Raw genomic sequence first — 16,735 nt, forward strand, 5'->3', positions numbered from 1 at the left:
TTCAAAGAACAGTAGCTTAGAACGTAACGAAAGAAAAAATTTTGTGTACCATTGCAATGATTAAGGGATGATAAATTAAATTGCAAAGAAACACAGTATGAGCTCGTGCATAATTTTAATGTTTGCTTTTCAATTAAAAAAAAACAATTTGTTTCTAAAGAAGGATCAAAGATAGATTGCTCAAATTTTATTATTGTGTATTTAAGAAATATTTGTTTATAATTGGAAAAAAAATAGCTCGCGTGTATCTGTTAATTTTTTGTTTTCAAGCTTTTTAGAACAAGTAATTTAGATTAACTTTCTCGATAAACCGCAACGTCGATATCAAACTTCATCGATATTGTATCGCACAGCTTGACTAGCTTAATGAGAAAAGGCTACAAGGGAGAAAGAAATTAGTCTCGCGTTTAAACTTTCTCCTCCAAACTTTATTAGAATTTGGTGGATCTTTAGCTAATTTATCATTGCACCTATTCTGTGTGAGGTATAGTAAACTGATAAAGTTCATTGAGACAATCAAATGAATGGCGATGGAAAGGTGTATTGTGTCGAGGGTGAAGGGGGGGGGGGGGGAGCAATTGCCCCTTGACCTATCAAGTCGTCGAAATGAATGAAATTGAAAGCTCTTAAAAAAACCAAGAAACAAAGCAATTTTGTCCATAAACGAATCCTCGGAATTGTGCGAGAACAGTTAATTAATAGGATCGTAAACTACAACCTTAATAAAATAACGAGATACAGAAAATATTGAAAGAAAAGTGTTTCTGCGAACGAAAGGAAGATACGAGAACGTGTCGCACTGCGTATTTAATTGCGAGAGTAGGTGTGGCTTAGGATCTTGACCTGACCAGTGTTTAACACTAGGTACATACACACACACACATACATACGTAGCACTCGTACTAATAAGTGCAATGAAAGCATTTATAGCGTTTATTTAAATTATATACATTAATTATAAAAATTTGTCATCGTTAATGATTTTCCACAAGTAGTATAATCAATGTATAAGCAAACAACAGAAACACAAATTCGTGAAAGAAGATACAATTTCAGCATTTTTCTATTTATCTAAATTATTATAAAATAAAAATTCTTTCTTTATCAATAATTTTCGACAAATTTCACGCGAAGCAGGTTCGAAACAAGGAAGTACGTTACTTGTAATAAATGGAGCAGTTTTATCATGTTATTTTTTATTTAATTGTTATACCATAAAAAATCTATTTATTTCTAAATAATTGTATAAAAGCTGCATAAAAAATGAGAATGGTATCGGGCTCCTCGTGTCGATTGGTGCGTTGCAATGGATACGCGTGACCCTTGTGCATCGACCCGTCTTCACTGCGTTGCTAAACCGCTCGATTATTCAGTACTCACTACTCGGTCACTCAGTGTGATTCTGTCGTGTCGTGCCGTGTCGTACCTGTTTTTCGTCAGTGCGCAACAGATAAACTACCAACCCACGTGAATTCTCTCAATGATTCCCGCAAATGTGCGCCAGAAATCTCTGGCGATTCCTCTCCACGAAAAGTACACCCAATGGCAACGTACTTTGTCCCACAGAGTCCTCATTCATTGCAACAAAATCCAACCCTCTCCACCATTCCATTCACCACCTCCGGTAAATTTTTCGAAATACCCTCGTAAATCCTAAAAGTAGCTCGAGAATTTTAGGGCTTCAACGACGATTATCCATAAGTATACTCCGTTTCAGTTCTGATTACAGTTTTCTATTTTTTATCAATATTTTGTATCTGAATAGAAAACATCTTCTATCTTGTTGCATCGTTCTTTTTAGAACTAAATTTTAGAATTTTTATTTTGGATTTAGGTTATAGTGAAAGGTCATTGACCTTGTTTTGTACAGATTATGATTGTAGTTTTTTGGTTTATGTATTTTATTAGCAAGATACTTGCGTCATTCTCCATCGTATTTCTTGGAAATTAATGGGTGGTACCTTCATGTTCTGCAAGTATTTTTCAGATTTTAATTTTTGCTTTTTGAAATTTTTATTGATTTGGGTCCTGGTGAAAAGCCACTGATCTCATTCTTTGCTACATAGATGTATAGTCATCGCGTGTGTTCTATGATTATTCTTCTCACCTCTCTCTCTCTCTCTCTCTCTCTCTCTCTCTCTCTCTCTCTCACTCACTCACTCAACTTATGTAATAGAACACTGCCTGTAACTAGTATGAGTGTCCCTGGTATGATGCAGGTCCGAGCTCGAGGTTAATGGTACCCAGTTCCACAAAACTTATCGTTCTTTGAAGAACCAAAATCCATCATTGAATTGGAATATAGAATAAGCAAGAATTTGCTGAAAAAATTAAGAATCACCAGAAGAGTGTAAAAAACTTGTAAAAAATCCCATGAAATTTTCAAATTGCAATTTCTTTTAGTATAACTACAGCTTATTTTCTTCCAAACCTTTTCCTCCTTTTTCCACGTCCATCTGATTCCACAGTTTACGAATCTTTGTCAATTCGTAGAAGAAATTATGAAGAAAATTAATCGTGATTAATTAAAGGAAATGACTGATATCTGGTAGAAAAATGTAAGAAACTGTTTCTATAAAATAATTTTTCTAAGACTTCTACATATTCTTGTTTACTAGCTTATATTGCACTATATTATTTCTGCATCTTACGCGAACGAAATTACGAATAAAATTAATCATGGTTAATTAACTAAATTCAAAAATATCTATCAACGAGAAACGAAAAATTTCTTAACTGTTTTTGCAGACTGTCTTAGGTAGCATATTTTGTCTACGGCTTCAATATACTCTTGTTTACAAGTGGAGCACAATTATTGCCGCGTCACTTCTACCTATTTAGGCCATTGATTCGAGAATACGTTGGGACGGAAGCTCCACTATAAAATATTAAAATCCTGAAATTTATGCAAGTTTTTATTTTTTATTTATTTTTTTTTTTATTTCAGCAAATTACCATTTAGAAAATACTCGATCGATTTTACGATTACCAAGAAAAATATCATTGGTTCTAGTAAGCAAGAAACACGCCAATTTGTCTGTTAACACTCGAACAAAGTGACATTGGGATAAAAGCAAGTGTATAAAGCCACGTGTACATATCGTTCTATCCGCTTTAAATGGACAAGACACGTACAGTTCAAGTTTTCTGTCGAATTCCACGAGACATTACATTCGTCATTTTTTCTGTAAAAAAATTTCTATTGTGATAATCTCAATTAATTATTGTTGTGCGAAATTTTGATCTAATTTATTTAAATTATTATCAATTATTTATCGTTATTTTTCTGGTTTTATAAACAAAGTTTTATTATAGGTAGTTTTATTGGCAAAGTTATGTTCTTGAACAACGTAGCTTTATATGGCAATCGATTTCCTTCGACACTTCGTTATAGGATGCAGTCTTTGATGGAGGAAAAATTCAAGCTGAACTATCGCTCCAATATCTTTAATCAGATTCTGCGCTCGCGGTTTCTGCGCAAGTCCGTCATATTTTTCGAAATTTATCTCGCAATTGCATTAACCAATAAACATTTCACTGCGAATTGAATTTTATAAATTTATAAAGTTGCTTAATAATAGAACTTTGGGGATTTATATTTCATGTAACACGCTTTAGTACTTTTTTAATTTTTAGCACACAGACTGGGTATTTAGTAAATAAAGTGAAAGAATTTGAATGTTGAAGACTGTATTGTGAACTACCATCGTTCAATTGTTGTAACCTCGAATTGAAAGTTAAAAATGGGCTATAGTTTTAAATTTGATCTCTCCTTCTGGAAGGATGGTTGTCGTTGTCAGGTCTTTCGACGAGTTAGCAGGTGATGTTACAAAAAGTCGAATAAACTATCTGAAACCAAAGGTTTAACATTGAGTCATGAGAATCACCTTCGTAACTTTAAGTTGAAATATAAAAATAAGTTGTAATTTATAAAAATCCTTCTCTTCTTCTCAAAGAGCCTCTACCCTTAAAAATGTGCTAATCCATTAGCATGCAATATGTATATATTTAAGTCTTTCCACGGGGTAATGATTGATGTTGATAAAAAGTTAGAATCAATTATAACGTTAACTGTAGGTTGAGTTTTGAATCCTAGGAATTACAGTCTCGTAACTTCCAATTGAATTTCCTAAATAAGAATTATCGGTGATACCCTCAGAGGTGAATGTGTTAAACATGCATTGATGGGACACAAAACGATATATGTAAATCCCTCTAGGAAGGTTGAGTAAGCGTTTAATGTTAGGAAAATTCGAATCAATTGCAACTAAAACTAAAGATTTAATGTTGATACTTGGGAGTTACATTCGTAATCTCGTGAAAAACATGTCGATAAATCGTTAAGAGTTGATGTTGAAAACTTGGAATCGTCTTCCACCCAGTTTGAAGAGTCAATGTTGAAACTCGAGGTTTACCTTTGTGGCCTCGAATTGAATTTTAAAAATACACTGCTTTTTAAAAATTGACGCTAAGAAACATCTGTCATTAAACCCCTAGATCTTTGCAAGAGGGTTAAGGTAGCGGTTGATGTAGCGAAGGTTCGAATCTATATATAGAGGAGGCGCTCGGGGTCAAATCAATAAACATCTCGCACATGTATATTCGCCCTTGTTACCAACGTCTACGACACCCTTTAAGGGTTTAACCCCCTTGTAATCCCCGTTCTCTCTCGAATCACCAGAAACTTCACGAAATTTACCTATCGTTGTAAAACTACACAATTATGCAGAATAAAAAAGGCGAAAGTTGATCGATTCGCGGAAGGCACGAGAACTGGGCTACCGCATTCTATTTCGAGCCGGTAATCAATCGTAGCGAGCTGATTCATGAAATGCATCGCTGAACGAATCGCGTACGTGCACCAGAGGCGGGTTAATTAACCGGAAGTGGTGCTAAAGCTGCTGAAAAAATAGAAAATTGTGGGAGAAAAAAATGGCGTAACATGTATATATATAATTTCCAGTTTTAGTGGGTGCGTTTATCAGGTGGTTGGGATCGACGAATCGGAAGGAGGGTTGGAGAACGGATGTTGTGGCCGTGGCGCCGTTCATGTGGGACGACGCAAGCGGAAGTAGAAGTAGAAGTAGCCGAGGAGGAAGAGGCGAGGACGGTGGATCGGCTGGATTGGAGCGAGCTGGCGCGTGAAAAGGCAATTTGGATGAACAGAGGAGACCGTCGACGGTGATGGACAATGAGCAGCCACATCAGGAACTGGTCAAGTGCGTCGTCGTCGGGGACACAGCGGTCGGAAAAACCAGGCTGATCTGCGCCAGGGCTTGCAACAAACATGTCTCCCTCTCGCAATTACTCACCACACACGTCCCTACCGTTTGGGCCATCGATCAGTACCGGATCTACAAGGATGTGAGTCTCTCGATCTCATTATCATAGATCATCCATGAAATTTCTTCATTCTTCTCATTGTTTATCGAAAAGTAAAATAATCATTTTCAACGACAACGTATACGCAGGAAAACTAATGTAAAATAATAAGAGTTCATTTTTCAACGTTTCAATATTACTGACAGGTCCTGGAACGATCGTGGGAAGTCGTGGACAATGTCAATGTCTCCCTACGACTCTGGGACACCTTCGGGGATCATGAGAAAGACAGAAGATTCGCCTATGGAAGGTATGCTCTATTTTCTTTCAATTTAATATTCCTCCTCTATTTTCTTCCTTCTCATCATCTCTCTTCTTTCAAGGTCGGACGTGGTGCTACTGTGTTTCTCCGTAACCAACCCAGTCTCGCTGCGAAATTGCAAGGCAATGTGGTATCCGGAAATTCGAAGGTTTTGTCCACAAACGCCGGTTCTCTTAGTTGGGTGCAAGAACGACCTGAGGTACATGTACCGGGATGAAACTTATCTCAACTACTTTCGAGATCGAAGCCCATTTGTCAGGTGAGTAAATAAATAAAGGCGCATAGCGTCAGTTTTATAATAAATAAATTCATCCTTTGAGCCAATTGACAATAATTGATAGCATTCGAGAAAGAAAACATTGTGCAGAAACGATACAGTGGACTTTGATGATCCTCCTGGGATGGTAAAAGTTCGTCGTGACCCTCAAAATATTTCTATACTGACATTCATCTGCCATTTACTGAAATGTCTCCGAAGGCAATGAGCCTTTCGTGAAAATATGCTAAGTGTCTCGGATTTCACAGACGTACGGTGGACTTTAAAATGTCGCATTGTGTGTGTAGTGTGTACCGTGTGTACTTGGCACGAGACACACATTTATAGTACCCCTCGGTTCAATTCAAGCCCAGATTGGATAATAGTATCGTATAACACATTTATAACCGTGAAACGTTAACCCTCGATTAAGGCGAGAAGAAAATCCAAAATCTGGCAAATTTTTGATAAGCGATTAATTTTGGTTTTTGCAGAGCAACGAGAAAGAGCGACCTGGTGATGCCTGATCAGGCACGCGCCGTTGCCAGAGAGCTCGGTGTCTGCTATTACGAAACCAGCGTGTTCACAGATTATGGTGTTAACGAGGTCTTTGAGAATTCGATTCGTGCTGCGCTCATCGCGAGGCGGCAACAGCGATTTTGGATGACGAATCTCAAAAAGGTTCAACGACCCCTGCTACAGGTAAATCACCGCAGTTTTCAATCCATGCGATTGTATCGCAAACTAAGGCAAATATAAGCACGTACCTTGCATGAGCCTCGAAAGCATTTAAAACCTCAATGTGTACACTCTGTGCATCTATCTAACCTTTGTTTGTTCAGATAGACCTTTTCATAAATTGAATATATGCTTGATAATTATTTAATTCGACCTGATCTAAAGCATTGATGATGGTTATGGAAGAAAAAAATTTATCAAGGAATTTAAACAACTGGTTTTAATTAAGAAATTTACAATATTTAACGTTTCCTAACACGAATAACAATTTTCAGGTCCCTTTTTGTCCTCCCAAGCCAGTTCCACCGAAAATCTGTTTAACACCGAGTACCTACGAGGAGAATATGAGGGCGCTGTGGACAAGACCCGTTCACACCGATGTCACGTTGATAGCAGGAAATTGCACTTTCGCGGCTCACCGGTGTCTTTTAGCTGCTGCCTCGCCGGCATTTCATCGACTCTTCTCGATGGAACTCAGCCATGAACTCACGCCAAGAAGTTCCAGCGAATCTAGCATGGTACGCGTCCCCTCCCCTCCAATGTAAAAACTCATTGGAATCTCAAAGCTAACTCGTGACGTCACTAAGAAAATTGGAAATTTTATTCACAATTGTTGCTCGAACGCCAATTTGAAATGAAACAATAGCTTCTGATTTAATATAATATTGATGAAATTAACAACAATAATCACTGTTCACGTGTACTTGTGAGAGATGTGAGTAAACAAGAAATCATAACCTCTCTTTGTTTTTGGCTCGAAAGGTAAGCACATTTGGCGAGGCTACTGTTGGCGAATTCAACGATGACACTGAATGCCTGATTCGCATCGATCAAAGCAAATCCATCAAGTGAGTTTTTAGTGCTATATAACTCTGTGAACGCGATTAAGAGATTATTTTACTTTGTTATTACTCGCAGAGTCTGGGAGCAACTTAAGCGTCGATCGAGCTTCCAAGTATTGCCAACGATGGATAATCAGAGAATAATTATTACTGGTGCTGTTGCCTCGAGGGAGCTCAATCATCCCGCCTTCCAAAACATTCGCATATGTATGGTATGACAACATTTCTATCTCTATACTTTTCTAAATTTGTTCCGAGTAGCCATATAGGGACCGTGCACATCAACACAATGATAGAGAAGTGTCAATGTGTAACTATATACGTATAAATAAATTACACTCAAAAACTGCGAAAATTGACCGATAGTTTGCGCTGATAGTATGCATATACACCAATACACATTCTCATCTCACTGTCATTGTGTTGATGTGCACGGTCCCTATAGAATCACACTGAAATTCGTTTCAGACTGAAAGCTCGAACGGGGTGCAACAACCCACGACTGTTGTGACACTCTCGAAATTAATTACACCACAAGCGATGCAGCAGTGCCTACAATTTATTTACACCGGAAGTCTCGATAAACGGTATCACGATTTGCAAGTAAGTCGAGAACTTCTCCACCCCCACCCCCACTTTTTCTCTCCCTTTATCCAATTTATTCTTAACGAATCAGAGCGTCTCGAAAAGCTTCCAAAGCCGTTTTCGCTTTTTTGCGCAACGGACAGATGATAAGTGTTGTCGATCGAGGATTGCACCACTTATAATAGGAAGTAAAACTTATGAGAAACAAGAAAAACTGAAGAAAACCAGTGAAACAACTAACGCGGATGTATTCTTTCAGACAGCTCCTATCGGGCTTCTACTGGTTAGTACTGAGTAAACAATATGCGTTTCCCGATAAAAACGCACGCCTGAACATATTTACACGCGCTCGCATCTAGAATCATCGAAGAGGCCAACGAAGGGCGTAGTTTTGCAAAATGTCATTTTCCTCCCACAATCGACTATTGCAGATTTGCGAAAATCATCATTTCCACTATCACTCGACTGCAAAGATTCCTCGAGCATGTAGAATTCGTACTCGTCATGATCATTGCCTGTATAACGATCACCAGGAATTTCACAAAAAGTCCCATTCAAATTTCTGGTACCTTATAATGCTGCGCATAAATGGAAATATTAATACAATCGTTAGAATTAAAGTGTTGTAAAGACTTGCTTTTAGACATTTATGCGAGCACCTGTCGTTTTTTGTTATTAATTATACAAATTTGAGGTTAGCTCGACAAGTCTAACGAGTATTTTGTGTTGTTGATAGGAAATAAGACAGGCAGCCGAATTTTTAAAGTTGCCGCACTTGCTGATGGTGCTGCGCAGCATTCAAACCAGAGAACAATTCGTCAATAGCGATCTTAATAACGGATACAAACAAGCAGTGAGGCAACGACTCGAAGATATTTGTTTGGAACAAGGTGAAACTTATTAAAAGATAAAGTATGCACAGAGATCCGTCCTTGAAAGCCCGTTCGACAAATTAATGCGCGTCCCCGTTACATCGTTCGCTCAATCTCTTATCTAACGATGAAGAATCGATGTTTTTTCTTTAGGCCAATTTGCCGACGTCATCTTCGACCTGGACGACGGTAGCGTGCCGGCACATCGAGCGATTCTTACTGCCCGATGTGACGTCATGAAGGCTATGTTTTCAGGAGATTTTCGCGAGAGCAGTGCCAAAGTTGTGAGTGCAAATAGTGTATTTGTTCACGCACTTATGGTATTTTGCACGTCAATCTTTTTTCTTGAACATATTTCCTTCTATATCATTGTCGAAAATGTTTCTAAAACGTTCCGGGAAGCGACCTGATACGTTGAAATGTTTTAGGAATTTTATTGACACTGCTACATAGAGACGTTTGAAGCGCGTCGTCTCAATTTACGCGCGAGAACATCACTGATAAGCTCCATTACATTTTTATATTTGTTTCGCACAGATTGTATTTCCTGGCGTGCGTGAATACACGTTTCACAAGCTGCTGTGTTATTTGTACACGGACGAGATTCCAGCTATCTCATCGGCAAGATGTTTGAATCTTCTGGAATTGGCGAATCGGTTATGTCTGGCGAGATTGGTGAATTTAGTGGAGAGCAGAGTCATCGAGGATCTCGACAGGCTTTCTCAAAACGAGGGAAACGAAGCGGTTGAGAACTGCCTCAGATTGCTAGAGCCGTGCAAGGTGAGGAATGAAAACAAAATAATAACAAGATCACTTGCCTGTTTACACCAGTATTTTAACAATTTGCCTATAGTTGCACAACGCTGACCAGCTAGCAGATTGGTGCATGAATCATTTGTGCGTGAATTATAACAAATTGTGCAAAATGTCACCACGCAGTGTACGGCTCCTTCATCCAGAAAATCAGGAATACTTGAACGAGCATCGCTGGCCACCCGTTTGGTATGATGTTTGCCAGAAAATGAATTACACAGTACACTGTGTAGGCTTTGTGATAACGAAGGAATGCATTTGATTGATTGATCAATATTTTAGGTACTTGAAGGATTATGATTATTATCAAAAGTGTTTGGCGGAACAGGATAAGGAGAACAAGCCGACGTTGAAAAGGAATGGGAATCAATCTGGTTGTCTGTGTTTTTCTGGCTCGAGCAAAACAAGACGAGAAGCTGGCACCGTAACGACATCTACCATGTCAAGCGAAGCTCCTGCGGATCGAGCGCTTTTCGACGCCTCAACAACAGAATCCGCCGATCAACCAGTATGACAAGAGCCTGGCGGCTTTTGCCGCTCGATCAAACTTCATCTGATTCTACCGGTGCTCATGCTTTTCGTTTGCTCCATTCTTACCATTTTGATACTGCTACAGATTTATACTTAACGATTGCTTCGTGTAAACTTTTAGCACGAATCGAGTCGCGGAACATGCCGAATTTTTTACGAGCCCGATAAGGTTATATAGCTCATAAAACTTTCATAAAACGTTCCTTGCAACACTCATATCGTTATACAGGAGAGCTGTTAGCTCGCTAAACTTCGGGCCAGGGTCTCTCACTTCCTCATCGATTTGTTCTACTTTTACCAAGCAAATGTAAAACAGGTTTCTCCAATTCTTATCATACACCATACCTATACCCAAACCTCTCGAGATCTTCCAATTCGAATACCATATTGATAAAACAAGTGCTTATATTTTCTCGAATTAATTCATCTATCGCGGATCAGTCAGTTAATCGATGCTGACAGTCCGAAAGCTCTTTTTCTGCAGCCCGAAGATACAAAATTTGTCTTCATAACGACGATCGGAGAGTATGAGACGCGAGTGATGCAAAGTGAGAAATACATTTTTTGTCGATTGTACTATATATATTATGCAATGAAACGTCATTTTTTATCGTTGCGAATTAGACTGAGAAAACAAGCAATAGTCTTAGATCGTAGTTGAGATAATATAAATGGTATTTCAGTCACATGCAGGACTTTAGCGTCATAAAAGCATCATGTCCTATTCTACACGTAAAGTCTGCGAATTTTTACTAAAAAAATGTGTATATATATATATATATATATATACTATATTAAAGTATTTAAATCGCGATGGAAATTGGTCCTAATCTCCTTTCTATCATTCACCGTTGTGTTTTCCATCTTGTGTTTTCTTTACATCGGCAATAACGATGGATTCACTATCTTAGATATTCCTATGCATGGTATAAAACAATATTTAATGCCCTTTCAATAACAGTCTGTGTCCCAAAATACTGTGATTAATTGTTTCGTTTGATTGTCAATGCTTAATTTTTACTGATTTCCTCCTATGACAGTAATTTTGTCTAAATACATTTATTTACTCTCTTCCTACTGTACTTTCGTTGCAAAACTGAGAGAGCTATTAATTACAGCAGCTTAGAAATAAAATAATCACAAAGTATTTAGCAAACTACAAAACGTACAAATACTTTATCTTGATAGGAATAAAACATATCGCTCCAAAATGCTGTTGAAGCTTACTTTTCATAAGATATTAAAGTTTATCAAAAATCCGAAAGAATACTTTGTAAATATGAGCTTCTCCCGTTTTGATAAATCGCATAAAGATTATTACAATCTAGTGATTGGTCTCTTGCTTTTTGCAAAAAGTACAATCCTGTTGGAAAGGACCAGTTGCCTCGTAACACGGCTTTATGGAACATAATTCGATTGAAAAATTATTCATGAAAATAATCTATGTGCGGAAGGATCGTTAATAAATTTGATACTCCTTAGTCTATTCTTCGGAGCATCAATAAAACTTTCATTGAATCTCGAAAATATACATATATGTATAAGCTTAAGTAGTCCAAACGCACGGAGAACAAGGAATGGACAATTATTTTTAAGGAGAAGGCCTGCTCATCACCATACAAAGTATCATACAGCAGTTGATACTACATTTTTGTAATTTTTTATTGAATTTTGCACCACATCTGTGTACCGAAGTATTAAACAAAATGTTTAAAATCTCCTCGTTCTTTTGTCCGATTAGGTCGCACTGTGAGCAGGTTTTTCGAAAGTGATAATCGAGACGCAGCGAGAACTGGTATGAGATAGCTTTAAGTGAATATACTTACATACTCACAAGATATGCTACTGCCCGATGTATAAAACCAATACGTAAGAAGTGACGATGCTTTGAGTACCTAAAGCAAGTATCTTAGAATACCTGTCAATGTTGTCCTTCATCACTCCTACGTAATTGTACATTTTATACTGACATTGGTAATAATAAGATTATATGTGATGACATAAAGAAAGCAAAATATCATAAATACAAAGAAGAGATCTGAAAATAAATTTACAAACATTTTGCTTTGTTATTTTTCTATTGGATCAGAGCTTTTAGTCTTATTCTATTATGATTTCTAACATGATTGTAGGTTTTTATCAGGATTTTTTATCAGGATTATTCCTACTTTATAAAACATGATATTTTAAGTAATAATTTTTTATACTGAAATGGAAGGATTTGAAAAGAGGCAACTAAAGGGAAAGGCCTCTTCTTTTTACCTGAAGAAATTTTAACTTCTTATGCATAGTTCTTGTAGGACTACTAAGCTAAGAAGGAAACTAAAATTAGTAATATTTGATGTATTTGTAAGAGGTAAATGAGCAAGTTTCAATATTTTTCATATAAATTGCAGCATATTATGAAATGATGTGTGCATTTCATATTCAAACTTTGCAGGTAAAACTCCTTTATGTATTATCTAATTCTTTCCACGATGGAAAAGATTTTTCTAATGAAAATATTGAAGCTTTGAAGCTTTAACATCTTTGTACATACATCAATTATGGATGATACAGGAATATATTTACATTGCAAAAGTCGTTTTTTTACAAATAGAAGAGGAAATGATCAAAAAGATACACCTATTTGTATAATTATTAATTAACCCTCTCTTTTTACTATACATAATAACTAGCTTCTACATGACTATAAAAATAATTGGTTTAAAAAACTCAGGAGTAACCTCTTCTTATTCAAAGTGATTGAATTATAAAATAACTTACACAAAAGCTATAAAGGAGCTACTAGAGTTATCATTGTTTTTCTCACTTCATCATAAAGCTCTTTGTAATCTGGATGTTTTTTGATGAGGACCATTAAACATCCTCTTTTAACACCCATTGCTGCTCCAATATCTTGCCTGGAAGGTGTATAGCAGTATGGAATATTTTTATCTTCGCAAACTACAGGGAGGTGACATATAATTTCAATTGGTAATAGAGGTCTCCAGTAAAAACTACCAACCTGCCAATGATAATATATATATATGTATATAACTATTAATTTATCTTATTAAAGAATGTGTGTTTGTGTGGATAAATTAATATAACTCACCCTTTTTCTCCTTTTCTTATGTGCTTTTGTACATCTTTTAAACCATTTTTAAGGTATGTCTTATGCTTATATAAGCTACAATAAGAAATCACACAAATAACAACAAACCTTATTTAAGTAAAATAAATAATTACTAAGAATTTATACCTTTCTTGACCAATTTATAAATTTTCTTCGTAAATTATGTAGAAGCCATTAGTTTGCTGATTTTGTAATTAGGATTGCTATCTGTCCTCTTTTCCCCGGATACTGACCTCTTTTATTAGCCTTACGGGAACGTCCGGAGGGATTTTTAAATTTATCTAGGATTTTCAAATCGTTCGAAAAAGTTTTTTTTTTGATTCTTTATTAGCCGTTAAAGACTGATGAATAAATATTATTGGAAATCGGAGATGTGTCGTGGTGAGCGGCCCGGGGCCCCGGGACTGACTTGCTTGAATTTGAGTCTCACTCTCTCTCTCTCTCTTTCTCTCTCCGTCGACTCACTTTTTTAGGGCCGGTGTCAGTACGAAAAGCAGGTATGCCTCATATCCAACATAACTGCAAAAATCTGAAAGTACACATTTTGATTGGCAGTTTTTCAGATTTTTACTTCTTATGTTGGATATGAGGCTTGCCTGATTACTACTGACACCGGCCCTTTTAGCTAACGAGTCGAGTAAAAATCATTTTCGGACGTCTACTTCATTCCTCCGTCTACCCACGTCTACCTCCGTCTTTCATACCCCAGATTCGAATTCGATTTCATTTAATAACTTTTTTTTTATTATAGAATGTTGAAATTACTATTAACCTATTAAATTAAAAAACCTGTAAGAATGGGGTTTCAATATTTCATAGTTACGCTCAAAATATCTTTATTGAGTCTTACACTTTAAATATTCTTATAAAAATTTAATTTTTATTCTATTATTAATTCAAATTAGTTATTAATAGCTAGTATAAATATTCCAAAATTATAAAAAAGAAAAAAATGAGAAGCCGAAGAGGTCTCGAACCTGGGACCATGAGTTTCAAAAGAGGGAATCCACCTGTGGCCGGCTGTGGAGTGTGGCCATCGGCTGAGTCAGCTGAATGGCCTGGCGCCAGTGGCGCCTGCCCCACCCAGCGCCACCTGTGCGGCCTGTGCCACCAATCGGCGGAGACTGCCACGGGACGGGATCCGCGAGTCTCGGACTGACTTCGACGGTGCAGCCAATAAAACTCAAGAAGAAGAATCTGGCAAATCTGGCTTTGCCTCGACTGGCTGGCTGCGGCCTGCGACTGGTTACCGTGCGGAAGTTAGATCGATAAGAATTTCATCTGAAACAAAAAGAATGAATAAGTAAATAATAAATTATGATATTATTTTTAAAATGACAATTGTGCTGTACATAAAAGAATATCAAACGAGATGCTTATAAACTTTTGTGATCCCCGATTGGGAACGGAGGTTACTTGCAGTACTGTTAGTACTGAAGGATACGAAGTTACAAATTTAATAAATAATTCGGACAAAGGATTTTTAGCTTATTCTTGTATTAAGCCTCCAATTAATATTGATTTCACTTTGATATACAATGTTCAAATACATCATATATTAATTTGGCCGAGTGTTGGATCTCAAAAATCATCAGGCTTCCAAATTTTTGGTAAAAGAACAAATGATGAAAGTGTGCCTTATACAATTCTATCAACTGGCTATCTTAATCCTATGAATTCTGGAGTGTTATTTTATCCAAAAAGAGTGAATCATCTGGATATACCAACACCTGTGTCTTTCTTAAAACGTTATATAAAATTGTCTTTGGAGCCAATAACAATGCAGTTGCATAATTTAAGAATATGTATATGTAAAACTGAAAATTCAGTGCCAGCATTAGGAAAGATAGAGATATGGGGAACTGTTTCAGCTCGTTGTGGAAAAGATGTGGTAGCTAGCATACATACTTTATTGTTACAGAAACCAAGTTCTTTACAAGATAGAGTTAGTGATATTGAAAATGATAACATATTTTCCAGATCAGTAATAAAAGAGTAAACTTCAAATTTCTAATATATAATATTTTCAATGTACAACTGAGTTATGCTGAATTTTATTAAGAAATTCTTTTGTTTTAGAAATGTTGAAAGAAAACATCTGGAGGTACCTGAATGTTTTCTTGATGCCATTACATGGGAGATCATGACTCAACCTATTATCCTTCCTAGTGGAAAATTAATTGATCAGAAAACATTAGAAAAACATGAACAAAGTGAGGCTCTTTGGGGTAGAATAGTATCAGATCCATTTTCTGGATTACCATTTACTGCAGAACGTAAACCAGTTATAGCAGTTGCACTTAAATCAAGAATAGATAAATTTTTACTTGAGAATTGCGATTCTGATGAAATTAAAAGTTTGCCAAGGGTTTTAGGGCATGTTTCTTATAAAATTGAAGATACAAATGTAGTAATAAAACATGATACACATGTTGCAAATATCAATACAGCAAAGCATACCGGACCTGTTACGGTAGATTTAGTAAGAAAAAAGAAAACATGCCACCAACTGCCAGTGGCCACAATTAATACAGGTAAAATATTAAAAAATTATAGACCTGTAAAGAAACTTAAAATTTCTAATTCACCAAATACTTGTGAATTAAATAATTGTAATAGTACAAATGATAATGTATGTAATTTCAATAGTAATGATAGAAATCATTTGGATGATAAGGCACAAATTTTACTGTCAAATTTAAAATGCTTTAGCCAGCCAAAAATTGAAGAACAAATTAATATACAAAGTAGTTGCAAATGTTGTGCTATAAAAATTTCATATAAATTACCATGTAAACATATTGTATGCAGAAAAATGCTATTATCAAACAAAGGTAACCAGTGCAATTTTTGTAAGGAATCATATAAATCTCATGAGATATCAAGGGTTCATTAAGCTTGTATAACAAAAAGATCTTATGATATAAACACTTTTTAAAGAGTGGAAATAAAAATAGTTATTTTTTTCATTAAGTATTTTTAAACGCTATTTTATTATTTATACATTTAAACATCAAGTTACTAATTTATATTGTATATGTATATTACATTGACTAAATAGATGATATCTATTTTTCTTATTTACATACTTCTCATTTTTTTTATTTAATTCTCGAGCCTATTTTATTGTAATAAAAATCAGTCTCATTTATAATTTATTTTGTAACATTGCTTATAATAAAATATATTTAGATAGGAAACATTCCAAAATAGTAATAATGAACAATTTCCTTGATATTTATTATTTTACATAACAAAATTCTATATTTACATCAATTTTAATAAGATAATGCATAATATTTTACTTTACATGGAATGCAATATACCAGTTTACAT

General features: G+C 35.9%; 2 protein-coding genes and 1 long non-coding RNA gene across 7 annotated transcripts in view; 2 read left to right on the forward strand and 1 right to left on the reverse strand.

The window, feature by feature from the left end:
• The window catches only part of RhoBTB (Rho-related BTB domain containing), a 15,602-nt gene extending 2,333 nt beyond the window's left edge, over window positions 1-13,269 (forward strand). For 2 of the 5 annotated variants that reach the window (XM_066725595.1, XM_066725596.1), the window contains exons 2-15: window positions 4,964-5,364; window positions 5,529-5,632; window positions 5,706-5,903; window positions 6,395-6,602; window positions 6,914-7,156; window positions 7,401-7,486; window positions 7,557-7,692; window positions 7,949-8,083; window positions 8,157-8,348; window positions 8,802-8,955; window positions 9,091-9,221; window positions 9,475-9,717; window positions 9,791-9,939; window positions 10,033-13,269. In XM_066725595.1, the coding sequence (XP_066581692.1) occupies window positions 5,185-5,364; window positions 5,529-5,632; window positions 5,706-5,903; window positions 6,395-6,602; window positions 6,914-7,156; window positions 7,401-7,486; window positions 7,557-7,692; window positions 7,949-8,083; window positions 8,157-8,348; window positions 8,802-8,955; window positions 9,091-9,221; window positions 9,475-9,717; window positions 9,791-9,939; window positions 10,033-10,264 (2,391 nt within the window). In that variant the 5' untranslated portion in view covers window positions 4,964-5,184 and the 3' untranslated portion in view covers window positions 10,265-13,269. Of the gene's footprint in view, window positions 1-1,443; window positions 2,559-4,963; window positions 5,365-5,528; window positions 5,633-5,705; window positions 5,904-6,394; window positions 6,603-6,913; window positions 7,157-7,400; window positions 7,487-7,556; window positions 7,693-7,948; window positions 8,084-8,156; window positions 8,349-8,801; window positions 8,956-9,090; window positions 9,222-9,474; window positions 9,718-9,790; window positions 9,940-10,032 lie in introns of those variants that run through there. The other 3 variants (XM_066725597.1, XM_066725598.1, XM_066725599.1) reach the window with 3 other exon arrangements.
• Window positions 13,149-14,045, reverse strand: LOC136772573 (uncharacterized). The gene is made up of 3 exons (XR_010822484.1): window positions 13,526-14,045; window positions 13,379-13,453; window positions 13,149-13,288 (listed from the first exon to the last, which is right to left on the reverse strand). It is a non-coding gene; the product is annotated as an uncharacterized lncRNA (long non-coding RNA).
• A 328-nt stretch (window positions 14,046-14,373) lies between these two features.
• LOC136772557 (RING finger protein 37-like) lies at window positions 14,374-16,300 on the forward strand. Its single transcript, XM_066725615.1, has 2 exons — window positions 14,374-15,394; window positions 15,479-16,300. The coding sequence occupies exons 1-2, from the start codon at window positions 14,772-14,774 to the stop codon at window positions 16,293-16,295; spliced, it is 1,440 nt and encodes a 479-aa protein (XP_066581712.1). The 5' UTR covers window positions 14,374-14,771; the 3' UTR covers window positions 16,296-16,300.
• Window positions 16,301-16,735: the final 435 nt, after the last annotated feature.

The sequence above is a fragment of the Prorops nasuta genome, unplaced genomic scaffold (assembly GCF_024137725.1).
Source record: "Prorops nasuta isolate Cenicafe-Biocafe unplaced genomic scaffold, Cenicafe_Pnas_1.2 PNAS00004, whole genome shotgun sequence".
Classification (NCBI taxonomy): Eukaryota; Metazoa; Arthropoda; class Insecta; order Hymenoptera; family Bethylidae; genus Prorops; species Prorops nasuta.

Coding starts and splice junctions, on each gene's coding strand:
- LOC136772557 (XM_066725615.1), top strand. CDS start 14,772: ATGCTTATAAACTTTTGTGATCCCCGATTGGGAACGGAGGTTACTTGC. Junction 15,395..15,478: donor TCCAGATCAGTAATAAAAGA/GTAAACTTCAAA, acceptor CTTTTGTTTTAG/AAATGTTGAAAGAAAACATC.